This window comes from Anser cygnoides, chromosome 9 (assembly GCF_040182565.1).
Source record: "Anser cygnoides isolate HZ-2024a breed goose chromosome 9, Taihu_goose_T2T_genome, whole genome shotgun sequence".
In the NCBI taxonomy this organism is placed as follows: domain Eukaryota; kingdom Metazoa; phylum Chordata; class Aves; order Anseriformes; family Anatidae; genus Anser; species Anser cygnoides.
This window is the reverse complement of record NC_089881.1, coordinates 22,462,721-22,489,963: the sequence shown is the minus strand read 5'-3', so window position 1 is coordinate 22,489,963 and position 27,243 is coordinate 22,462,721. Positions and strand designations below refer to the sequence as shown.

The following is a 27,243-nucleotide window of genomic DNA, read 5'->3' as shown; positions in this document are numbered from 1 at the left end:
GCTGGCTCTGAGAAATCACCTACGTACTGCACAAACTGCTGCAGGAAGAGCGGCTGGCAGTAGGCAGGCTTTAGGCGTATTTCATTTGACTTGCTATGGACTTGTTTCTTTTAATATCTCATTTAAAGACCCGGGGAGTTTTTACGTACAGAGAAAATAGTCTACAACAGCCTTTAAAAACACTGCAGCTGGCCAGGTTTGGTATTCCAAGGTAAAAGTCTCTTGCCACTAAGAAAGCTGCAATGCTTTCATTTAGGGACGCAGGATGTTTTTCTTACACTCAAACAGTAACACTGAAGCTCTTACTAGCAGCACTCTTTATCTCACTGAAGTTAATATTCAGAATTGCCCACCACCGCAATACTTCATTAGGGAAACATTATTCCCAGCGAGGGATCATTACTGAGCCTAATTGATACTAAAATAAAATAAAATAAAATTACTAAGTGAGAGAGAAAATCCTGCAGTTGTACTGAAAAACCTCACCAGGTAATGAAACATTTCTGGCTGTTCCTGTTCACAACTCCTCTCTATTCTAAATCAGGTTTTTATGCTGCATTTATGCAGCTCACTGTAATCTACCTAATTTGTTCCCATGCTCTTTCTGGGCTGTCTTTCCTCTCTGACCATCTAGAGAACTTCACACATTGTCAACCTATCATAGGTGAAAGCTTTTGAAGATCTACTACTTTTCTCCGAGCCTAATAAGGTCAGTGACCTTTCAAGCTCCACTATTTCCTTTTCTATCATTAGCCTGATACGTGCATCAGCTACCTCTCAATTTTCTTCATCTCTTCAATGCCTCACTTCTTCCTTTGGACACTGTCTAATTAGGAACTTAATTTCCTCTTCCCTGATGGAGTTTTTGATAATGGAGAGCTCCTATTCACCCCTGAATCACAGAGCAGTACTATGATTTCCTGCTCAGGGGTGTCTTCAGGTATGTTAATTAATTTTCACGGTGGCGGTTCGGCCACAAAGCCCGAGCAGACGGCCAGCTTATCGCCCCCGTAGAAAATCCACCGACGGGGAGAAGTCCTGCCGAAGCTCAATCAGGTTCGCTTTGGAGTGAAGGGGGACGGCAGCACTGGAAGGAGCTGTGGAAGGCGCCTTGGTGCCCTGCAGAGCCCCCGGTGCCCTGAAATCCTTTCCGGAGCCAGCACTGGCTTCTCTGCGGAAAAGGCAGAGGCTGTGGGGAGACTTTTGTCACATCCCCACCGCCCGCAGTGTGATTCTTTTGGTAGGAAGCACATCATTTCTACCTCATCTACACCCATCTCTGGTGCTTTGCAGAGGTGCTGGGACCAGGCTTCTGCGTGCTGTAACATCACGGGGGCTGCTGGTGTTACATCAGGCAGAGACATGGCAGAGCTTGTCACGTCTGTGTGGGAAAGGCGGGCTCTGCCCAAAGCTGCCTCCAAAACTTCACTCTCGCATGTGTTTATCTAGAAATGACCAAACTCTTTTTAAATTTCAAAAACGATCCCCCAAAGTTACCGATTAAACTTTTGCCACTGAACTAAAGCGCTCCCCTCCCTAAAAGTGCCAGAATGGGAACAACTTTCCACTTGAGACCAGATGTCGCATCTAGGGACAGTGCGTGCCCACATACCCTGCGTGTGTGCGTTTTCCCTTCCTTCCTTAAGCTGGGGTTTGAGATTTCAGTTATTCTGCAAACAAGACCCAGGAGACACACAATTAGACTCCCCTGGAGACTGACCCCTTATAGTGCCCACCTGTAGCCGGACCCAGATAGCATCCCAGTGCAATGAATTAGCACTCTAAGCTGATTAGAGCAGCTCTGCACAACTCTATTTTATTGACACAATGAAGAGAGGACAGAAAAGGGTCTGAAATGAGAAAATCATTTCCATGCTGACTGAATTAAAAGAACAAAAGAGCTCCTTGCAGTTGCAGCATTCAATTTGTCGGAAAAAAAGGAAGCCACTTAATGGATCACAATAGATCTGAGCAGACAGATGAAATTTAAAACTTCAGCATGAGTGCGATTACCAGCTAAACATATTCTAAATCATTTCCTCCATATGCACAATTTAGTTTGATTGTTTAGTTCTGTGTTTTGCAAAAACATCGTGCAAGTTGTTATCTTCTAAGTGTCTTTGCATTTCATTTTTCAGGAGCCCGGGATGCTGTTAGGCTGCGTGGCAATACATTTTGTTATAACACAGATTGCACTAAAGTGAGCCCAGCTATGTTTTCCCTTCTCTCCCGCTCTTAGCAGTGAATTAATATTTTTGCTATATGGAAACAAATAATACAAGACCATCTTATTCAAAAGTAGACTTAAATTGATTATAAATCACATGCATTATTCTGCTCTGCTTAGAAGAGAATGAACACACTGAAACTTGCACTCTAGAAAAATATATTGGTTTGTGCCACTATACACAGCCTTCTCATTAAATTTAAATTTAAGCTAACAGTAATAAGACAAGAATACACACTATTAAAGGGGTTTCTGTGAATGATATATATAATTACTGGCAAAACCGATATGCGCTTTAACATTTTCAAATCAAAATCTACTTGCCTATATAAGGCAATACACCTTTAAAATAAATCTGTGAAATAAATTGAAAACATCAGTATTTTATGCTCCCTGTCCTCTAATTATGTAAAAGTTTGAATCTGACGCAGTTCTAATTCAGAAGTGAAAATCAGTTGCATGTGTAAAAATATTCGCGTTTCCCAGAATATGTTTATACTTTTCAACATAATGAAGTATTAAAACAAGAAAATACCGAGCTCAGTCCTGTGAATGCATTGGCATATAAATAACATAACTTCACTGCAGATTCTTTAAGAGTTAAATATTTAAAATTATGCAGAACAGAGCTCTTATTTTTCTGCTCAGATTTTTAAAAAACCTTTATCTTGTTATAATATTTACAAATCAAATTTCTCAGAGAAATTTTAAGTCATTCTCTTGGCCTCACTATGAATTTAGAGCATCTGAATTCAGCTAATTCATACTGATTTGCCCTATTTGACATATATTCTTGATTTCTGAGCATGTTTCAACCAGCTCCCTTTACATGCTTTTTCCAATTCTGTTTTCAATTTTGACAGCTTTTTTTATTGTTAAAATTTTTAACTATTTCTGAAATTAAAAAAAAAAAAAAAAAAAGAAGGAAGTAAAGGAGACAGAATTGCTCCTAACCCCCCTGTTTTGAAGCTGATATCCTGCTAAGGGGAAAGCCATGATGAGTGCTGGTAGGATTCACTGCTGCTATTACTGATTTGACTAAGCATTTCACAGGGGTAAATACCCAAATCATTCAGGGAGTGACTGACACGGTATGACATGTGGTTAACAGCCTTACCATGAATGCTCAAGATGCACTTTGCTTTCAGAAATTTTCCTGATGCCAACGCAACCCTCAAATAGTTTAGATGATAACTTTCCTCACACTTTAAAAAAAAAAAAAAAAAAGAAAGCAAAAAAAAAAAAAGAAAAACAAGAACTTTTACAGCCATGTCTGCATCATTCAAAGGATTATGACTAGAAAGGTTACTGTAATCATTCCCCCCCCCCCCTTTTTTTTCTTCAATTGATTGAGCTAAGAGTTTTCTATATAAAAAAAGGCATGTATAAAGCTTTGGGATATTTTAGCAAAATCAACGTAGTGTAACTTTGCTGACAGCTTGTCACATTTCACTGACTGTCTGTCTGGGATCCTGCGATAACATCTGCATTCACTCAGGGCAAGAGCTTACCCTAAGACAAAAAAGTGGGCCCTGCCACATAATGCTCCATCATTCTGTCAGTTCTGACATGGCATCTGAATTTTTTGAATCACTAAACACTTTTGGGACTCTGGTCCTTATTATCTTTCCTTAGTTTCTATACTCGCTCGGCAATGCTGAAAAATGTAAAATGTGCAAACAAGGTAGTGGCCGGCCCGGGCTTTTTGTCGTCTAATCCTGAGCCCCTCATTCATGCTCACTGTTAATCTCTTAAGACATTATAAAACTGTTAGACAAAGAAATGTGAATACCTCTGCTTCTCAGCAGAATGGGAGGAAACCAAGGAAAATCTGGATCATGCTAAGCTTTTCTTTTCACCACAAAAATGGTAACTTAAACCTGTTGCATCAAATTATTTATAATTCCCAACACTAAGGCCTTTTTCCTTTTTTTTTTTTTTCAGCGCTACAGAACAAGCCTGGCCATATCGCAGGAGGGGGAAGGCTACTGCAGAATTTCCAGAACACATCAAATGTAGTGGTTATAGAGAGAAAAAAAAAAAAATGCCGAGCCCATTGGGCAAAAATTGGTGACCAGGCCCCGGGCCGCTGCAGGCCTGACAGGCCGGTGGGAGGCCGCAGGGCCACGGGCTGGGCTGCGAAGCTTCGTGGGGCCCACGAGGAGACCGGGGCCACCGATGGATGGGATGGGGGCCCCCGGTGGATGGGATCGGGGCCCCATTTCGCATTAATCCAGCTCTGTTTGGAGCCGTCTGCTATTGCAGGTCATCACTTCGCTCCTCCTGACTCCCACTGCTGCGGGGCATTAGCATGGGGACAAAAGCCCCTCAAGCACCTATTCTAAACCCATTCAAACGTATCATTCAAACCCACTAAAAAATCACACCCGAAATGATACTGTTGCAATCGGCTACATTTTATTCAGGAATGCTGGGGCTGAGAAACAGAATTTTGGTCTTCTGCTTGTGCAAGAAAAGTGCTTTGTTGCCGTGGGTGCTGGAAGCAGATAGTCAGGTTTAAACGGTGGCTAAGAGGCACAAAAGTATTTGAATGCAAATGCCAAACAAGTCAAACTCACCGAGCTGAGTCCCTACCACGAGGCTTTCTTTACAAACACAGCAGCTTCTGTTGAAGTCGTAATTTTCTAATAATTATTTAAATTGGCGTGAAAACGAGGTATCATGATTTTTGCCTAAAATACATGTTTCATTCAGCTTAGCCTGCATCAGCGACAGTGAGCAGACTTTGAGGCCAGAGAATGAGATGTTGTCTTTCTCAAAACAACACCATCAAATTTAAGAGATGATTCGAGAAAACCACTTCTGAAAGCAAGGAGTGGGGCCCCATGCTGGTAGGGGCTGAGCAGCTTTGCCAAGCATGAAGGCAGTGATATTTCAAGTGGGGGAAAGGCAGTGCAGGAAGGTACAGGCGAGACTGCGTCCCTGAGAGCGGTGAAGCACCAAGCCTGGATGGGCAGAGGGATGCTGAAATGCTGACATGAGCAGCAGGGACGGGAAAGGATGCAGCCGAAAATGAAAGTATATTCATGCACTGAAAGACAGGTAGAGTCTGCTTAGCAGAGACTGTATGTATGGCCTTGGCCAGTGAGCTGGTGAAAGATAAAGTGAGGAAGATGAGGGTGAGGTATAAGGTGCAGAGATGGACGGGACTGGCAAAGGATGTGGTGAGGAGAATGGCTTTGGGAGAGGTTGGGTAGAAGGAAATACAGGGTTTATCACCAAGCTAAACAAGGATCCCAGCTGGCTGTGAGGTTTTGGAATGACACAGAAGATGGTAGCACTGGTATGGGAGGAAGAGGAGGAAAACAGTGATGAAGGAAGAAAAGGAAGTGGCATTGCTTGCAGTCAGCTGGGCTGGAGAAATGCATTTTGAGACCACAGATCTTCAAAGAAGTGAGAAAAAAGGCCCCTTTGCATAGTCTTAATCAGGGGAAAACTGTAAGATGTTTTCTGTCTGGAGATTATGTTTTCTTTTCTGGAAAACTGTAAGATGTTCTCTGTACAAAAAAAAAAATATATATATATATTTCAAAGGACAGTGCATGGAGCTGCAGCACATTGCAGCTTTTGCTTTCTGTACTGGGTGTCAGCACCATCTTTTTCCACACACACAGAAGTTTTGATAGGGTTCTTTTAGTTTTAGTATTAAGGAAGATATAAAGCTGGTTTCTTTCCTCCTTGTTAGCTGCTCCTTTGTGTGCCTGCTCAGGTAGATATTCTAATCGGTAGATGCAGTTAACACTAGCACGAAAATTTACTTTTTCCACATTCACATGCAAATTTTGCCACATGCAGCTTATGCAGAGGATATCACTAGATAACTGCTTAAAATCTGGCTCTAAAGAATATTTTCCGCAAATGCAGTAGTGATGAAGCTATCACGTAACCCAACTTCCACTCTGTACAGACCAACATTTTTGCACTAAATCAGCATAACTGCCACGGTTTTGAAATACCCACCGAGATCCACCTGCTGTAAGCAACAGAAATACCATGACCACAAATCTCCTAGAAAACACGAAGCTTCAGGCGTAATTTTGAATAAAACACGCATACGGCGATAGCTACGCCTCTAGAAAGCCAGCTTACCACTTGAGGCATTTCAAGAAGACACAGGGGCAATGAAAGTTCCTCTCCAAAATCCCGAGCAGCTACACACCAGGTCTCCAACACAGAGTGTAAGAGCTGACAGAAAGGGAAGGCAAGCCTACTTCATACCTGTTGCCAGCACACTTCATCAAGTTAAGACTAAGAACAACAGTTTGGGAAACCCACTATACACAAGAGCCCCTTTATGCTGCAGGCTTCACCTGATGAAATATTATGCCTTTTGTGGGATCTTTTACATCTTTCCACTTTAAGTGCTGGGATTGCACTTTAAAGAAGGGCTAGTTAACATCTGTATTTTTTTTTCCAAATTAATACTTATTGTTTGCACGGTTAATGTGATAAAATCAGTCTGGACTACGACAACCTATGCCTTCCCTCCTGTGTGTGCCACCTATCGTTCAGCTAGGAGCCAGTACTGCTGCCACCTCAAAAAAACATCATATTAATACTCTCTGAAGTGGAAATACTCTATTAACCAATTATATTTTTCTGTTCCTTGCTTCCAAGCAAATACGGGTCTGAACCACTCTGAAAAACATGTCTGTATCTGCAGGACCTAGCATGTAGGAAATTTTAAATTTATTTATACATTTTTTTTTTAATTTTAGTGATCTCTTTATTAGACCAAAAGCCCAGATTTGAATAATACCTTTCAGTCATGTGGTGATTTAAATGCCAAACCTCAGCGCTATGTCCTCTGGAGTGCACATGTTCGTTTGGGTTAATAAGCTTCTTGCCATACACTACCTCCTGTCTTCATTTGCTTCTGTTTAATGATGACTGCCTCCTCCTGCCCACATTTTTGCTCGTCTCTTCACTGCTTGTTGAGCCATCAAGACACACCTTTGTTTCATTTAGTATGTAATTTTCACCTCTGACCCAAGAAACTAGTCTTAGGCTTCCTGAACTTTATTGCCTGTTAATAGACTGCTGGCTCTCTTTTCAGCAGTAATAGAAATGGTGGAGAGACATTTAATTGAAAAGATGGACAAAGCTAGACCCTGAAAGGCAAGGTCGCTATAGTTTAAAAAAAAAAAATCCAGAAATAATATGTTTGAGGAGCTTCAGATATTCTTTACAAGTTTGTGCCTCTTTACACAAATAAGAAAGACATCATTGATTTAATTATCTTCCCGGGGAACAATGGTATAATGCTCTGAATGGTGCTAAATGATTGATCTGGTAATTCATCTTCTGCTAACAACTATCTATGCATTTTGTTTCTCTCCAGTCCTCAGACTGATGACATTAACAACAATGTCACGGAGCAGTCCTGGGCTTTCATAAAACACCCACAGATGCTCTTTCCTGCCAGTATTTAAGGACACATGGTTATAATTTTGCCTGTATTTCTTTGTCGTAGATTACTTTTAACTACATCTGTTCAATTAAAATAAAAAAGAAAGACACAGCTAGAGTCCATCAGCTTTATATCAAAAGTAGCCTTTTAATGAAATAGGGAGATTTAATTTTGTAAGTGTTCCAACGAGTGAAAGATACCTTTCTGTGTTTTCAGAAGTTCTCTGTTTTGTGAATAGTTAGGGAAGGACATTATTACAGCATAAGGATATTATTGTACACGGAAAGGCATTATTAAAAATGATTTGTTGTTCTGTGTTAGGAAACTTATAGGAAAAATCTGATAATATATTAAACCTGTTTATTATGGACTTCATATAATTTTTGAATAATGCAGCTTTTTCTTTTGACAAGAGCAATAAACTCTGCTGGTATAGACATACGTTGATTATCCCAAGTCAACTGTGTTGCTTAAAGAAACATGCCCAAACAATCAGCTTTTGACAGCTGCATCTCTTGTTATTTACAATAGCCATCACAGTAATAACTCACCATTTCTATATTAATAAGGCAGTGAAATTTATTATGATGGTATTGAAAAGTTATTAAGTACTGCATCCCAAGTGACAAAGTACCACAGCACTGTCACTATCCAAAAGCAGTTGCCCATCCATCACAAAGCTTTCCAGATGGTCCTGCATCTTTATCGCTCCCAGGTTGGTGACATCACCTGTTCACCCACTCAAAATTGATGATGAAAGCAAACAGATCTATCTTACTTACATTTACCAAATCAATTTAATTTTACAGGCCGTGGCTTAGTGACATATTGACTGTTTTCCTTAATGGCATCTACTGTACTTAATGCAAAGAACTCATCTCTGAATCCTGGCTTGCATAATGTGGCATTTCATAATAAATTCTTTATAACATATTTATTTAATGGGAAGAATTATGATTGTTTGTCAGTTCTATTAGATGCAATTATTATTCTCTTCAATTCTGTCTTTTTTATTTTTCTTTCTGATGTTGTCTGTCTTAACAGCTAAATTCAATTTACAGGCTCTGTCTTTTAAAGGGACATCTGACACATCTTACAATGATTTTTCTTCATATTTTGATAATCTCACAGATCTGTTCCAATGCCGGCCTCCCTCGGCATATTTATTGCCTGCTTGGACAAGTGCTGCTGAATTTAAGTAAAATCTACCCAGGTCACATCTGAGTAAATAATAACCACTGTATTTTGGATAGGAATACAAATTACTGAAACTTCACCCCCTTCAGAGCAGAACTGGGGGTAACGAAACTTCCCTCTCCCCCTCCTGCTCCTGCTCTCAAGTCCACTCAGCCCTTATGGCCTCACAGCGCTCCCCTCAGGAGCTAACACTCCTGACTAAACTAAAACCTCAGTGGCTTTGTGGGGAACACAGACACAGACCCACGAAGAGCTTTCTGGGGCTTTACGCTGTGCCGTGAAAGGGGTGATTTCCTGCCCCCAAGGTCAAGGACACGGCAGAGCATCCACCGGCCATCAGGTGGAGAAACTGCCAGAGCTACACAAACCAGCCCAGCTTTATTTAAGACAAAGGTGCTGCCCAGAGTTTTTTTGCGAGGTTTCACAACCGTGCCACACCAGCACCCGCTCAGTCCAAAAAGCAGGGCACCGCATCCCACCAACCTTACAACGTGAGGCTCTGCTTAATCGTGTTAATAGAGTAATTAAGGAGAAATGGAGAAACAAAGTAAAGAACAGTAGCAGAAGGCAATGGCAGATGACTCTGTGCGTTATCCCCATGTCCTAACCTCCTCCCATCCACCTAAAACAACCCGAAGGACAAACAGATCCATTTTGTTGTCACATATTTGGTTAGAATTGAACGACCGGTCCACCTGCTTGTACCTCGCTATTCAAGGACCTGATGTTTGCTGATTCATAACTACAAACTGTCTGTCCTCAGAGCAGGGACTATCTCTGCCATAATATCTAACTCAGCTGCAGCCTCACCAAGAGACACAGATGCAAATAACAGAAGAATTCAGGCTGGCAGTGTCAGCAGTACTGTAAGTAATGTCTTTTTTGCAAGCTGCTTTCTAGGGGCTTTAGCACCCTCGTGCACGCTCACCCCAGGTAAGATATATGGTATGAGCTCCGTCCTATGTGGCACTGAACGCTATGTCCCTAGCAGAGAGCTTAACACAGCAGCTAAGCACATGCTTAACTCAAACACCTGGGTAATCCTTTTGATGATAAGCCCGTGCCTAAGTGCTTTATTGGATCCCGGCCAGAGCGCTCGATGCCTTGCAAAGCTGAGCTCCAAACGGGATAAAACATCACCTACGTGTTGAAGAAAAGGTAAGGATCTCGCCCCCACCTGGAGCTGCCAGAAGTGGATGGTCTGTTGACCCAGGAGAGTGTGCAATCTGCAAACCCAGGTTAGCCTTGCGCAGATCAGGAGAGCCCCTCCTTCCCCCATTAGAAAACAAATTATTCCTTTTTAATTTCAAATAACAGAATAACCCGTACTCTTACTCCTGGTTTTGCCTCAACAGTAATTTTGCAACGATTTCTGAAATCCTTTTACTGCTGAAACACATACGCAAGGAGAAAACGTAGGCAAGGAACCTGCATTATGCTCCATCACTTTCCAGCCACCTGGTCCAAAGGGGAGTTGCTCTGCATGTTCATGCTCTTAAGGACGATTCAAAGAAAAGCTAAAATGAAAGTTTGACCTATATATCAGAGCATTGATCATGAAGTGCCAGGCAAAAATAAAAAGTTGTTATTTATTTAACAATGGGAAATACTCCATATCCCAAAGAAAAGTATTCAGAAGTAATGAAGACGTTGTTCCTTTCACTTTTCTGTTTTGCAAAAGACACAATTACTGTTCCAGCACCGTGTGACTTCGCTAACTACGAGGAAGTTATTTCCCTCAGCACTAGCACTGTTTATTAAGAATAGCTTAACAGGAGTTTTAAGATGTGTGCATCTCATGTCCACTTATTTAAAAGCAGCATCATTTTGTCCCGTTTTTATGAAAAGAGACATGCTGCTTTCAACAATCTTACAAAGGTTTTCCAAAGGAGCATGCAAAAATGATAACAGATACACCAAGAAGAATAAGTCAGTAACTCCCACCGAATGCAGTGAAAGTCTTTGGATGCTGAGAGCAGCGGGGAAACCAAGTTATTGTTTAGGCACTACAACATGGTTCTGGGAACATGCACTTTAGAGTCCAGTTCTAAAGGCCTATACCCTCATGACTTGTAACTTATTATTTATTTTTCATAAAGATACCAAGAAAATAAAGAAATAAATAAATACCCTCCAAATACACCTACATTTAAATTAGAAATTATTTCAAATGAAAGCCAAAGAGGGCAGAACTGAAACTTAAAGTTGCACCTCCTCTAGTCCCTATTGAGCAGTGGGAAGCCTTTGCTCCAGATCGGATTTTAGGAAGCTGCTCAGCTTTCCCCGAAGATGCATATCAGAAATGAGAGGTAAACAAATAGCCTCCTAATTTCCATTTAGAAGTAATAGCCTCAACTCAAACATCCTCCAACAAATCTGTGATGTTTTTCAGCCTCTCTGTCATGAACGGAAAATATACTCTGCTCTATAAGCAGATTATATGATGCTTTATAAAGCTCTAAATTATTTTCCACTTCTATGACAAGTTTGATTTATTAAAGTTTATTGCTCCTGTTTCTACCTTCCCAATAAAGAAGTCAAAGTCTAGGATAAAAAGGCCTGCAAAGATATTGTCCCTGTGAAAGAGATTTTTTAGAGTTTGCTACAGCAGCGAGAGACCTGGATTTGAATATTCAGTATACTCCGGAAGATGCTGGTGGGAGATAGGTGCACTGGCTTTGGTGACCTCTATAAAGCCTTGCTTTGAAATACTCTCCAAGCTGTTTTTCATAGCAGGGCATGAACTATGATGAAATCACTAAATTTGTGTTTTCTTGCTTTTGTTTAAAAAATTACTGCCATCCCTTAAAAGCTTGTTTTCCTTGTTGATTAAGCAGCAGTCAATTTTCCCTTTTCAAACAATCCCTGAGAAACAGCCAGGCAGCCCCCTTAGATATTGGGGCTGCTGGCAAATACTAAAACCACGGTGACAAACTGCAAAAAAGCTTGACCTTTCCCCCGTCCGGTGACCCCGGGTTCGATTTGTGCTTTAGCTACCCAATACCTGATTAGATAATGCTTCGCTCTAGGCCCACAAAACGAGATAAAATTCAAATTTATGGCTTTTCATTTAAACCGGTCCATAGCACTCTAATCATGACCCAAGCACAACTATATCACAACAAATTCTCTTTGTCCCGCAGCGTGTTTTATGGCTGAAGTGTATAAATGGACACAATGGACATTGTTTTCTCAGACTCGCTCTGATGAAACTCTGCGGCGATGCCATAGGAAGCCTTGCTACAGGGGGACACGGGAACGGGCCCCACGAAATTCCTGAGCTTTCTGCAGCAAATTTTTCTACGCCAGCTGCCTGGCTGCAAAAGTTAATAGCAGCACTTCGTCCAGCTTCCCCTTCCCTCCCAGGCACCGCCTGCTGACCCTCGGTACCGACTCAGGTGGAATATAGCCACAAGCATCACAGGTATCCCAAAGCTGGAAATACCCAGCACTATGACAATCTTTTTGCATTGGGGATTTAGCGTAGCATATTATAAAATTGTCCTTTCCAAACATGTAGTTACAGTCCAAATTTGTGTGTGGCTGTAAACTCTTCCCTGCAATCTGCATGTAGGTTTTTGATTTGAAAGGCTCTAGGTTACTGAGCAATCCTAAACAGTCGGGCTGGGGAAGCAAATCAGCAATACAAAAGCATCAGAAAATTGAAAGCAAGTTGCTCAGCATTCCTCTGAAAATATTTTAATACGGTTATACTATTTTCTTAAAAAGAGATTCCTTCAACATCTTTGAAAGTCAAACGCCACTGTATGTTCAGTGTTTCAGCCTGAACTCAGAGAAATGTGTATAAATTGGGAAGACAGGCTTCCCAGTAACTTAATCATGCTTACAGTAGTAGCAGGGGAATCTATTAAAGAAAATTAAATAAATAGACAAAAATAAGCAACGTTGCATCATTCTGAGTGATGTACATGTCAGGGGAAGCACTGAGCAAGCCAGGACACAGAAAAATGCTCTTTTTGGCCTGTGGATCCAGCAGTCGGAGCAGATTGAGGGACCGCCCCATCGAGCTCCTCACACCCACCAGCAGCAGCTTCAGGGCAGGCAGCCACCACCACCATCAGCCAAAATTGTGCTCCACCTCCTCCTGAAGCCACCAGACACAGATTACCTTTACAGCACCACGAACTACCCCAGGAGATGCGTAGAATCAATCACAAAAGAACATCGTGATCGCAGCTACCTTGGTGCCATTCACCAGGCAAGCAAGTACCAGCACAGTACTTATTATAAATAATATATATATATAAATACATAAATATTTGAAATATTTGAAAACTTCTCGTGCTACAAAGTCACTTGAACCCAGAGTCAGAACCATACAGAAACTTTGGCTCCATCTTTCCGCTGCTGAAAATAATAAGGAAATTTTACCTTGACACAGCAACAGCAGACCGAATCCCCCATGCCTGTTCGCTCACTGACTTATCGGCGCCTGGCAGAAATGTCCAGTTTCCCAAAAGTGCCCATGTGGGCAGACAAAATGACACCAGAAAAGTCTGCGTTCCCCAGCCTGTACAGAACCATGGCTAAATGGTACCTTTTCCCTCACCATCCCATGTTTCCGTGACATTCCCAGAGCCCTCACACCGTTAAGTTCCTTTCTCCCTTTTTTCCACCAGGGCACAGGCCCGAGAGATGCTGGTTTCCAGAGCGGCGTGATGGTGAGCATCGGGGCTGGGACAGAGGTTAAAGTCTTCTCCTGTGCTACCACACCCCCCCTCTGTCCTTTAGCCTTAATCTTCACTGCTCACCATTTCACTTTTTGTATAAACTCTGGTAACCAGCATTTCTTTGTCTCCCTTCCATTCCAATAAACGTCCTTAACCCACTTGTTGGAAAAATATTCAGTGTCAGGCTCCCTTGAGCACTGCAGAGTACTTATGGATGAGTGGCCAAATTGCAGAGGGAGCCTGACTGTTGATTTTGTGTGATTTCCCTCCAGCACTTTTCAATAGCTTCTCCCCAGCTGTCCCGAACACGTAACGCTGTTCGAAAGGCACGAGTCCTGCCGTGTGAAAGGGATTCAAATCCGCCAGCTGGGCTTCCAACAGTATCAAGATATGCATTTCTTGTTTGGATTCACTAGGCTCCAAAATCCTAAATATCTGAGCCAGCAGAACTACTGTCTACTATTGCAGTATATTATTATCAGTACCCAAGGGTATGGATATAAGGACGGCTTTCCTTTGATTTCTGGGGGTGGGGGAGCAACCTGAACTGCACCACCCAAAAATCCAGCCCCAGATGCATAAATTTTGATGTGTTAAACCTGCAAGTACAGCTGTGCCTCGGCAGTTTGGTTCCAGTTTTTGATATCAATACCTGAGCTGAATTGTGGTGTGGTTAAAAGTCAGCTTTTATGGTTTCCTGGTGCCGTGGTCAAAAAATAAAGATTTCTCACCAGCAATTACATCGCATCAGGGTCTGTTAACTTGATAGAGTGCCGCAAAGTCTATAATTTCTGCCGACACTATTCTGTCCTATTGTCACCGCTCTCAAAAGTGTTTAAACAACTGGATGGGACGTCTGGAATGAACTCACCAAGTATTTATTGACAGTTAAGAGCAAACCAAATGTTTATTATCCACTATATCTGTGAGGCTCTGCTCCACAGAGAAACTCTGTTTTCCTGGGAAAATGAAACTCCCATTCACTCCGAGGTCAGCCGCAGCCCTGGAGAGCCGCACAAACCCAACACTTCTCCCCTAATCAGAAACCAAAGGGAGAATACAGATGGCAAGCTGAGATTGTACTCCATTTCTACAGCACATTGTTAAAGCTGCAAATAAAACTACGCAAGAGTGTTTCTTACATTGCATTATACCCTCGTCTAGACTCAGGCTGGGGCTTGACTGACCCACCCTAACACAACCGACCTCACTGCTTTCAGTCTACAGCCCCATGGCCCACCAGGGATATCTTTTAGTGCCAGGTATAAGAGGAAATTTCCTTCCCACTACCACGAAGGCAAAAGTTCAACAGGACCACTGCCCTGTGATATCATGGCAGGGAAAACATGTTGCCCCCGAAGGCAGGGAATGCAAGAGACAACCACAGTACTCGCCCAAGGAAGTCTTTGCCTCCATGAAAAGCAACATTTCTCAGAGCATATGCAGAAGTAACACGATCCACACCATCCCCATGTGTGCTCGGCTTCTGACACTAGCATCCAAACATACTTTCACTGAGTGAATGGCAAAATTCCCATTGATTTGAATAGAGGCAAGATCAAACCCCCAGCCTTCAAAGCCCCCGAGTAGCATGAGGCTGCAATAGCAACTTAGCGACACCATCCTAGATTTTAGGGCTGCACTACTTGCTGTCACCAGAAAGCGGTGATGCACAGCACTGAAAGCAGCACCCAGTTTCTTTTCAGATACATTGTGCAGTGTCTCCTGCAGGTCCCTCACCCCCAGCCGCACGGCAGGGCTGCTCGTGAACAAGCTGAGAACAGCACAGAAACGTTCCGATAACACAGCTTCTGCCTCTCCTTCCCAGAAAGGGAGGTCACCTGCCAATACCCACCCACACAGATTTCATGCATGAAGAGCAACAATAACTCCTGCTTTTTTTTTCCTTTCCTTTCCTTTTTTTTTTCTTAACATTCATTTTCATCCAGAAAGCACAGCAAGGCCACGAAGCAGTCTGAGCGTACACAAATATTCCCCGGCTGCTGCAGGATAGGACTCAAATTCTGCAAATACCTCTGTGTTTATAGACATTCAAGAGAGTTCAACAGACCGAAAGAATGCAAAGTGTCTTACCTCCCAACCGTAACTGGGATCTTTAAGGTGTGGCCGCTGCTCTCCCACGAAAGGGCCGAACTTTTCCCCGACTTCGATCTTCCTTTTGGTCCATATCCCTAATCCCGCTCCAGGAATGTTGGATTCTCGGAGCTCGAACTCTGAAGGAATGGGAATGTCATCGGGAATGTATATCGGAGCCTTGTAAGGAGAGCTCTCCTTTGGCGTGAAGGCTTCGCTGGAGGTTGCTGGAGAAGACGGCTCCTGAATGCTGACGGACGTCGGACACTGGGCGTTCGCAGCCTCGCCATCAGCTTCTGGCACTTCCTCCAAGGGAAGCTCAGGAAAGCTTTCATACAGACATTCATCACCTGAAACAGAAAGCCAAACAGTAGGGTTTGAAACATCCTGACAGCTTTTGCGTATGAAACTCCTTCATGAAATGCAGAGGCCAGTTTGCTAGGCGGGCGGCGCCCTCATCGATCACCGGGCCGAGGAGCGGAGCCTTCTCCCTGCTGCAGGCCTGGGGGTGCACGGCATTTCTCAGCGCTCCTGACATCAAAAGTGGTTTACATCACGGAACACAAGCGAGGGAATTACATACAGATGTATTTGTAGGCACACCCTATTGTCCAATCTGGTCCAGATACAGCGCGTTGCATTGCATACCCTTTGAAATCGCAACTGAAAGCCAGCATTATACGTTACAAGTGAAATCTAAGTGAACTGAAAGGCAGGAAAGCTTTACTGGTCGTTCAGAGAGACAGCTTGAACCTAAAGTAGCCAAAATTAAGTTTGATGGCCTCCAATTAGTCTTTGGAGGAAAGGATCCAGCCTACCACATAACTATTGGCAAGAACCTCAGCTGATGTAAATCAGCGTCACACCGTTGACCTCCATGAAATTCAATGGTCTAAAATAAGTAAGTTCGGGATCTAAACTGCACCTTATAGAGAATATGAACCTTCTCCTCTTACAGTTACAATAAAAAAAGAGAAAAAAAAATGGGGGTGGATCCAAAATGTATTAAAAAAAAAACACCTTCATCTTTGAGTCTTAGCCAGCAAACAAAAAAAGGGAAAAAAGGGAAAAATTCACTATTTTTGACAGCTCGAACTAGAAGGCTGATTGTAAATTCCTTTTAGTCAAAAAAAACTCAGGGTGATGTCAGCAGGGGTTTTAGCTGCGCTGACCCAATGTAGGCAAACGAGGCAAAAATGCAAACTAACCAAAAACCTTCATTATTTACATTCATTTAACTTTATTAGTGTTAACGTACTTTTCCTATGCAGCAAAATGCATTCCATTTAATTATAACCCAAACAAGAGGTGTGAGCACCGTTCTCCAAGGAGTGAAGTTGGGCGATGCTCAGTCTGGGCACGAGACCATTTGCGTTTCTTGCTGGCCCAGAAATGAAAGTGCTGCACCGCGCGTGGCGACCAGAGTGACTCCGTTTCAGTGAAGAAACAGGAAACTTTAAAATGTTCTTTCAATTTCTTGCTCATTTAAGAAACTATCCATGGTAGATTAGCACCGTATGTCTTTTCCACTAAAACCTGGTCATAGCCCATTATCTCTCACATCTTTGTTACACATTATCTTGCAGCATTCCCTCCGTCCTTTCATGCTTCTGGTGCTGCCTAAGACAAACCCTGGGACGTAACAAATCATTTGAATAGATTGCTCCCATCACATGACTGGCAAACTGGATTCTTCATCTGTGAGCAATTTATTCACAGCCATGAACTGTTTTTCTTTCTTTTATGTGGCACTGGCTATGACCTCATGCGTGTCCCAGGAAAGTTCAGCTACCCGTTCCCTCGGCCCCTGCCTTGGCAGGCAATCCCTGCCCTTTAAGGATTGAACCCCGTATCGATTAGTTTGACACTTTCTTAATATCTGGCAGCCTGGGAAGTAGAAAATTTTGACCGACCCCGCCATTTGGCTGAGATGGACACACAGAGGGATTTTCCATCGCTTATGTTTGAGAAATCCTGCCTGCAATAGCTCGGTGGTGCCGAGTTTGGCAAAGATGCTCAACGGCTCGTGGCGCGTGCTGCAACTACGAGCCTCTGCCTAAACCTTCGTGCCCAAGACTGGCCCACAGCAAAACTGGGATGCAGGGGACAGGAAAGGTGCCGTGAAAAGGGAAGGGACCCAGCTCCACACGGATGCCACGATTCACTTCACTGCCCTGCGCTGAAATGGCCGCAGCCATCTCCGTTACACCGGGGCACTGCTGCTGTCCCACATTCAGCGCTGCCGGGGCACACAGGGAAGGCACTGGTGAGTGGGGCAGGTCCGAGCATCCCCCAAATTTCACTGCGCTCCCCACCAATGCAGGCGGCAGCAACGCTGCATCCACCCCAAGCAGGCTCGCTCCCATTCAGATGTCTTCCCCCGACTGTTTAGATTGCAGCCAGGCCTAAAAGACTTCAGCTGGTTTTGAAACAGGAAAAAAAAAAAACACAAAACCATGTATACACATGGGCTGCAGGAAGAGAAATCACACAAGGAAAGTGATCTGGATGATGATAAGCACATGGCTTACTGGAAAGAGGGGGGGGGTAAAAACTTCAGGCATCTAAATCCTGCTGATTTTCCATGACAGCCGGGTGCCTGGCACCCAAACTCCTTAAAAAGCCCGTCTCACGCACTCACTGCTGCTGCTCCTGTTCCGCCAGGGAGTGCCTCGTAAAACCAAGGCTCTCCTTGTGCCTGACTCTACTCCACCAAAGCATGAAGGAGCTCGGGAAAATCCCCACAGCCCCACCAAGCCACAACCATGACCACGACCATGACCATGACCCGCGAGCTGCGCCTCCAACCTCCAGCAAGCTCGGCTTTGCAGATGTTTCTTCTCCCCCTGGGACAGTCCAGTTTAATTTCTCTCTCGCAGACTCAAAGGCCCCGGTTATACTTATCTCAGTCCTTCTGGCTACGCTCGTTTTAGCCATATAGGGTCAAACCTGCCGCTGATAAATCGGCGCTGGAAGGCTGGCAGGATGACAAGCCCGTTTGCGCTGCTCTATTGTGACTCCTTTCATTTCCAGCAGCCGCACCCAGTGTCGCAGTCAGAAACGGGCTCGCAGTTTGAAAACTCTGGAAAATATAATGTGCATCTGGATATATGTAAATATATATATCCCAAAGCCCTGGAGGTGTGGGCAGGACAGATTACTGAAATATTATTCTGCCTGAAATAGCAACAGATTCTAGCAAAAATATATTTTAAAACCTCAAAATAAACAAGAAGTTGAATCATTGCTGGCCAAGCGAAGGAAGGCCATTTAGATACGTTTGTAATACTACTGATAGAAGGAGCCATGCTGAAATCAATGTACATGAACTGAGGGTCTGATCTTTGTTTCCAAAGGGTGTGGGACCATTCCCATTAAAACTTACACCAACTGGATCAGAGGGACTTGCAGCAAAACACTGGTATATTGACTGACAGCAAATTCTCGTGAGGTTAGGAATAGACCCAGGGACTGCGCCTGCAAGCATCATTTCCCAGAGAACTGCAAGTCATTCACACAGATAACACCACAGTTCTGAAATTCAAGATGGCTTCTATAAAGCCTAATAATTATCCCCACTAGAAACGGGATGAAACAAAATCAAGGCCCCTGATAAGGGACCAGAGGAGATTAGGTAATGTGCAAGTTCAGATATTAGCCTCCATAAAATTCCTCGCTGCTATTTTGCAATAAAAACATGAGCAACCTTCAAAGGAAACCCAGGAGGAAAGGTTAATTGCCACTAAAAGCCCAGGGTGGACACCTGTGTTTGCACTTTTGACACAAGCTTGCACGCCAGCAGGAAGGAGCCCACGTGGCTGCGCGCTGGGCATGTGCCCGATGAGGCCGGCAGTCCTGCGCCAGGGCCGCACGCCGGGGGCCTGGGGTCACTTCGAGACCCAGAGGGCTCCTGTGCGTGGCCGGGAGAAGACGACTTCCTCCTTTCGGATGTTTCTCAGCAGCTCGGGGCGCTGTTCCTTGCCAAGAGCGATGAGGCAGGAGGCTGAACGGCTGCGGGAGCAGCGGCTGCCTGCGCCCAACGCGCTTTCCATCGGCGAGCAGCGCCCTGCTGGTTCCTGGCACCTCCCCGAGGCCCGAGGACGTGCCAGCCTCCTCCGAGGACCACGTCTGTGCCCCGATCTGCAGACCCCAGCCTGCCCCTAACCAACAGATCGGCATCCGTACAGTTACACCCCTCCTAACGTCCCCTCCTCCTCTTCCCAGACTGTTCTGCCTTTCTTTGGGCAGCTTGTGCCTGAGGGTACGCATTCCCCAAACTGCTATTGACTAAGAAACTCTCTAGCACTTAAATCTCATTCTCTGCACTTGGGGTCACCCACGTGCCCACCAATGCCTTAAAGATAAACTGGATGGCTGGTTACACCGAAGGAAGGGGGCAGGCTAGAAGCAAAAGCATCTAGAGAGCCTACTTCACAAGTGTTTCTAATGCCATCGCCTTCCGAGCAGGATAAAGAGCTGAGATAAACGTGGAAGGGGCTCTTTCCAGCCAAGATACAGGCAGGTTTGTGCTTGCCACTTCTCTAAGGTGAGAAACAGCAGACACAGAAGGATGAGGCCTGGAGCTTCGATCTCCACCAGGGCTGCTGAGCGTGCCTTTGGTGAAGGCATTGCTGAGGGCTCAGGGGAGCACACAAGGATCAGCTGGATGAGTCCCTTTCTCCTGAGTAAGGTCAGGTTGGATCTGAATGTACCACAAAGGTCCAAGCCAGATCCTTTAATGAGAGCACAGTACATTTATATGTTTGTTGGACTAAACATTTCTATTCAGCGCTGAGGAAATCAGCACACAGTATTTGCAAGCGTATCTGAAAAAGAAGCAGGCATTTCCTCTCGCATACAAAAGGGACACCTTTATCTGAATTTCTGTTTGAACAAGTATTAAAGAAAAAAAACCTGTTACAGGCAAGGGCTGATTGATTACAAAATGTATCTACCATCAGTCTAGAACACAGAAGGTCAGGAAAAGCAGAAAATTAAGAGAAGGAAACCCATTAGCTTCTAAAGGAGCACAGAGTGGGTGATGAACTCCATGGGAGCCACCGGAGAGCCCTGCACCAAGGAGGCACGGCCAAAGGTGGCCACCGCCACGTCCCCTGGAGGAGAAGCAGGGAAGGTTCCTCAGCTTCACAAACCCACAGAGCTTGGGTTACTATCTCCAGGCACAGGAGGGACTCCAGCCAAGAACTACATTACTCGAACATTTTATCAGTTAACGTACCTGAAACTGGATTGTGCCGCTCCCTGTTCACAGAACTGCTCTGTGGGGCTGGAGCTAATGCCAATTATTTATTGTTATTTGTATTGTACCACAGCCTGGCGGCCCCACGCAGGACCCCATTGTGAAAAGCATCAGACAAACCTAATCAAATGAGATTAGATTCTAACCAGAATCGAGCTAGTAATTCCCAGTTAGGTGAGAATCATAAAAGTAACAGAGGAGAGAAAAAGTACTTTACAAATACAAAGCGTGGTTGTAAAACAAAAGAGATTATCGGGAAGTTTAGAGATAAATGCGGTGCTTGAAGCAGTTCCGAATCATTACTTAAATTGCCAAGGAAAAGTACTTTCACAAATGCTAGTCTTCAAAGGCATCAGTGTTTTGCACACTTGTATTGCTTGACCTACACCAAAGCAGGAGAAAACCGAGCACACTCAGCAGGTCCAGCCTGGAAACCAGCCGTGGTGCAGTGAGACGATGCTCACGGACAGCAAATCTGGGTCTTGTGCTCATGGGCTGTGCAATGACAGCGAGGGGGAAGAAGCACCACGTGCCAGGCCCATCATTTGCCCCAAAGACCAGATTCTGGTTTCTTCTACTTGACTCTTCAATCCAGAGTAATTGCCTTAGACCTCCACCAAAGAATAAATGAGATCAGTGTCTGTCCCAGCATTAGCCAAGTCAGGCAAATTTCTTTAGATTGACCCTGCTGTAACAAAATGAGAGGGAAATGTGGAGCCCAGATTTCAGCCTTCCCTTCACGCTTTCTCTGCTGCAGATTTCGGTCGCACTCGTGCAGCCGGCTCCATCAAGCCCTGTGTCCTCACACCGCACCCAGAGCCCTTGCGCGGCTCCGGCAGGAGAGGGAGTTGTAGCAAAAGCTGCGCAGACATAGTAAGGCAAGCGAGGCAGCCCAAGATGCCCTGAGCACAGCACGCTTTGGGGCTGCAGCACTGAAATCACCAAGTTTGCACAGGGCTCCACTACGGCCTGACTTATCTGTTTGCGATGGAAAGAGAACTCAGTCTGAGCACAGCTGCAGTGCTGCATGCAAAGGGTCTGGTGCTGCAGACGGTTTCTCGTGCATCCTTGCAAGATGTGCAGCAGCAGCAGCAAGGTGGAAAACTCACCTGAAGCAGTGCCCAACAAATGCAAAACTTTTTCCTACCATGCAAAGCAGCTTTTGCATCTTAAATTTCTGAAAACCAAAACCCTGCAGCGAGAGGCACATGTTGCAAGCAGAAGTGAGCTTCTTGGGCAGGACGAGCTCCGAGTGCACAGGAGAAAACCGGTGATAGGCAAACATTGGCAAAGCTACACACTCGGGAACATCAAGCCTTTGAGGGAGGATAATTCCAGCCCAGCAAAGCCAAAACACAGCAACTGCATGGGGAACTGCCTGCTGGCTCTGGAAATCCTCACCATCAGCCCGTACAATAACTAGTAGCGTTTGGTGCTCTGTCTAGTGTCATTCATGTCTAATTGAGTAACACAGTCAAAAGCATCTGATGGGGACCAGACACTGCCTTTTAATTAGGGTCCAGCACTGAGAGACTGGGGGTCAAATTCGGCTTTCATTTGCACGGGAGCCGCTCTCCTTGATGTCAGGGGAAGCTGCACCTGTGTAACTGGAAAGCAAAATTTGGCTGCTTGCGTTCCCGTGCACTTTTCATATAAATTACTGTATTACATGCAGCAACAAAGAATTATAAATGTTGGCTGGCATTCCCTGAATTTATTTACAAGTTAAGCCTAATTTTATTTATAGTTCCAGTACAATCATCTCTGGTAGAAATATTTATGTTATCTGTACTTCTGGTCTGTTAGAGCCTACTGCAATCATAAACACTACTGAAAAATTATTTGCAGTTAGCAGGTTTTAAACTACCCATTATATCACTGGCTAGTGCCAATAAACTTTGGTCCTGGTTGATAAAGTTTCCTCAATGGAATAAATATATATTTGACTTTCAAAATCTTTGCTCGGTTACAGAGAGCGGGGGTAGGAGAGGAGGGAGATGCCAGCTGCAGGGTTTGATGTATCGGGGGCCAGGTCGGCAGCTAGCGAGGAGCCTGCAAAGATCCGCGCCGGCTGGAGAGGCAGCCTGGGGCACGCTGACGCTCTAATAGCTTGGATTTGTATCTCAGTGAAGTATTGCAAGCCAGCAGAGACACAACTGCTAGCGCTCTTCATGAAGAGCTCTTCTACGGAGAAGACCCAAGGGAAAAAAAATCTGCCTTGAAATTTTGAGCCCTGGGCGCTGGTCACTGCTAGGGCAGGGAAATGGAGCAGAGGAACCCCGCTCTGTTCATTATTTGGTCGCATAATGGGAAACACGACACACATTCTCATACTGACGTGGCATGAGAAGCCAACACGCTCAGGAGAAAACTAAGGACAGGAAGGTTAAACGTGAGTTAGTGAGATCAGCCGCTTATTTATAGGAATTTGACTCACGCCAACTTAGAAAATACTAACCGGCACCAAAATCTGACTAAATCCACACCAGCTGCGGTAAGACAGGAAAGGTAACGCACCTTAACAGTCCCTGACATGGTGAAAACTATTGCTGCAAAAGAACATTTTTAAACCAAAACAATTACTTAAACCTACAGTGTTATAATCAATGTAAATGAAATGTTATCTCGATGTAATAAATCAGGGTAACTGAACTTCTTTTTACTCATTAGCGGACCTTCACTGTTTTAAACTGAGACGTGTCACCAAGTAGCACTGGAAATCACATGCCCCTCTAACAGCAAGCAGTAATAAAAGATGACTATTCCACCAAATTATAATGAAGACAGATAACAGAGTGAATTATAAAACAAAGGTTATAGATAGAGACTGAGCCTTGGAGAGGTAATGACTTTTAATTGGATTGAGTTTATCATATTTTCAGAGGTACGGCACCACCAGAAGAAAGGATTAGAATTATTTCCACATTTCATTATTTGGCATAATGAGAAAACAGAGGGAGGTCCACATCCCTGATGTGTTTGGTAAGCCACAGGAGATGTTGAACATGTCAGTATCTGGCAGTGCACGCTCCTGAGACACAAATGCATTCGCTCCGTTAGAATGTGCCAGAGTGTAATCGCTTGAAGGAAAAAAAAAAAAAAAAAGAAAGAAAAAAAAAGCCAGGTCATGAAGTTTTGTTTCACAAGGGCATTACAAATAAAAAGGAATTTAACCCCTTCCTGTCCTCGTCCCCCCAGCATCAGCCCAACCCATCAGGTTTGGGGTGCAGCAGGAGCTGCAGTTTCCCAGACTCCTTCCCAGAGGAGACGGAAGGCACGTGTGACACCAGTGCTGCCCCGTCTGCGCGCTATAGCCAGGTACTTCAGGGAAGGCTGGGGTTTGGAGATTTCCCCTGGAAACCTGAGTTGCTGTACTGCAGACAGAAGGCTTTGTACCAGCAGGCAGACAGGTTTTTAATTATGCAATTACAGTGAGTCTTAATTATATTGGAGTGACGCTGTGATGCACTGTAGTTAAGTCCTTGAAATGCTAATAGAAATACTCATAACCAGTACGCTAATCAGGGGAAGGATCAAGTAATTAATTCTACAATGCTGTCCACTTCAAAGTCGCAAGGTCTGGCAAGCCCGCTTTCCAGCAGCTGTTTCCGAGGAGATACAAGGCCACAATTTTTCCTGCAAGTGACTTCTCAGCAGCACGTGCTGCAGCTGCACCTCCACCAAGTCACGCAGCCCCGGACGAGGTACTTAGCTGATTGGAAAACCAGGAACCTGCAGAGCAACCATACTTCATGGTGCATGCGCTGGGGGATTTTGTGTCATTCTGTAGGGCGTCAGCACACATTTATAGCCAGCTTGGTGGATGAGAAAAGTGACTACATTTAAAAAAAAAAAAAAAAAAAGGAAAGAAAACCTCTGGAGCAGTTTTTATTTTGCTGTACAGAAGACCACTTTTATCCCCGCATGATGGAATTGCTTTGGGTGGGGGTATTCCCCAAGACAGAAACTGCAATTCGTTCTTTGTTTTAGTGAAACCTCAGTCCTTGGCTGGCACTCAGAGCTTCAACGCATCCTTCTTACGGGTACCTCACCCAACACAACATGCACACACGTTTTCACAGCGCGACAATCTTCCCAGTTTCACTTTTCCAGCAAAAAAAGCCTTCTGGTTTATCTACGTTATCTACACCAATCTGACCTTCTCTTTGCCCCAGACACTGCTTGTTCCTTCTCAACACTTCCACGGCATTTGTTCTGACAATGCGGATTTCACCTCTCACAGCCGTACGTTTTATATAATCAGTTATCAATTTTAATATCAACAAAGTATTTATGATCAATAAAACGTTTGTGCTTCCTGGCACCTTTCGGAAGGCGGGGCTGTCCCAGCAAACTGGGATTTATCGGCCCGTTAAGGTCGGTGGGACTTGTGCCCAGGACTTAAAGGGAATGATAATTTCAGCAGCGATGCAGATAAGGCTCGTCTGTGGGACTGATGCAGGTCCTGCATGCACCCAGGCACAGCCAGGTAAAGTTACGTGCCCTAGAGCAAGCTGCAGTCAGTGGTCGTATGGCTTTACACAGGGAAGGAGGCAAAAGAAATCTGCACCCATCAAATATACTTAAAATTCTCCCTTGTCTTTCCAGGATAGCTTATTTTTTCCAGAAAAAAAGTGACATACATGAGAGTGATGAGCTACAAGGACTTGTAGCAATTATTTTCCTTGGCCTTTGTGGAAGAGGAAGGGGGAAAACATGAGGCTTCTTGCAACAAGGCCAACTGCCCGCACAGGGAACACATGCTCGGCACGAAGAAGAGCCACCAGCGCTGCTTTGCCACGCTGTAATCTTTCCCTTACAAGCCTTAAAAAAAAAAAAATAGTATTTCCTTCTCATCTTCTCTCAGTGCACTAATTTCCCAAGTGCAGATTTAGCAAGGGGGCAGGAGGGAGGAAGGGCAGAAGAAAGAAGAGCCCTCTCCTGTCCCATCCCACCCCATCGCTGTTTGTCTCCATCTCGCACCCCGAGGTCAGCTCGGGTTGAACAAAGTTAGGTTTTCCCCTGAAAAAAAAAACTTCATTTTCTCTCCACTCTCATTTCTTTCTCTTCCTGCTTCTCTCAGAGTTGCCTCATTTCCCTTTTCTTACCAAAAAATCATGGAAAAGGAAAATATTCACAGAAGTTAAAAGAAAAGAAACGACACAGAAAATCCCAAACCAAAATATTAAAACTTATGCTTTGCCGAGCAACCGGGAGACTTGTTGGAAAAGAAAAAGCGTTCACAGAAATTAGGTAAATCCAGGATGTTGTCACCTCTTTCATATAAAATTGTTTCTCGTGTAATTTAGAAAGTTCTCCAAGAGTGTTTATCTGGCCGTATTTTTACCTAGCACTTCCATCAATTGCAAGTTCTCCGCGGGCTGACTGCTTTGAGGCTTTCAACACTATCTCGGCTGGCCCGGGAGTTTTCCATTCTCACCTCTCCCTTGTTGGTGGTCCGCAGCAGACACCGGTAGGTGCCTGTTCCCTCTTCAGCAAGGATTTGCAACCTCAGCCAAAAACTTGCTACTCTCTGCGTGTGGACGCAGTCACACCTCCCGCTCCATTCACCCCTTTTCCACCTTCTGTGGGGGGAAATGAGCGGAACGGTTATATCAGGGCGGCTGCAGGGGCCCTGTCCCTGCGTGCTTGCAGACCTCACCGCAAGCCGAAGCCCCACGGCCAGAGGTTTTCCAGCGACAGAAGCTATCGGGGAGGATTTGGCCAGAGAGGACAAGAGCATCTGGGTACAAGAGACGGAACAGAGATGAAACACGCCAAAGAAAAGGAAGCCCTTCTGGGCTCTTATTTGCCCGGTCTACCAGACCACAGAGTCTTTGCTTGTGCAGTAGCGCACGGAGTTACTTTTATCAAAATATCCAATAACAAATTCTGCCATTCCCTCTTGGGCTTCCTGTTTCTTCCCTGGGATCGTGTTACTTCATTCGCCTCGACGAGCCCCACGGTGAGCAGCTCATCCCTCCGTGCTGCTTTGAAGATGCAAAGCGGAACAGCACGGAAATGCCGCGTGCTCCCCCAGCAGCAGCCCCGCCGGGGGACGGAGGAGTGGCAGTCCTCATTCTGATCACTTTCCCCTCCGAAATCAACAGTGACACCAGTGTGAAACCAGAACGAGCCCCCCGCTGGGAAACAGTTAACATCAGTTAGATCTGTTTTGACTCTGGAAAAAAAAGAGAGTGGGGCTATAGTTTATTTTACATGGCTTCCCGGTCAAAGCCTCAAACATTTTGAAAATATTTATTGATATATAAACTGTAAAGAAAGTTAACTGCTAATGTAATTTACTCCGCTCTTTGTTCCGTACACCTTGTATCACTTTCGG

General features: G+C 44.5%; 1 protein-coding gene across 6 annotated transcripts in view; it reads right to left on the bottom strand.

Annotated features, from left to right (window-relative positions):
- MECOM (MDS1 and EVI1 complex locus) overlaps positions 1-27,243 on the bottom strand; it is a 318,248-nt gene that overhangs the window by 162,979 nt on the left and 128,026 nt on the right. For all 6 annotated transcript variants that reach the window (XM_067001967.1, XM_067001968.1, XM_067001969.1 and 3 more), the window contains exon 2: positions 15,641-15,990. In XM_067001967.1, coding sequence (XP_066858068.1) covers positions 15,641-15,990 — 350 coding nt within the window. The remainder of the gene's footprint in view (positions 1-15,640; positions 15,991-27,243) is intronic.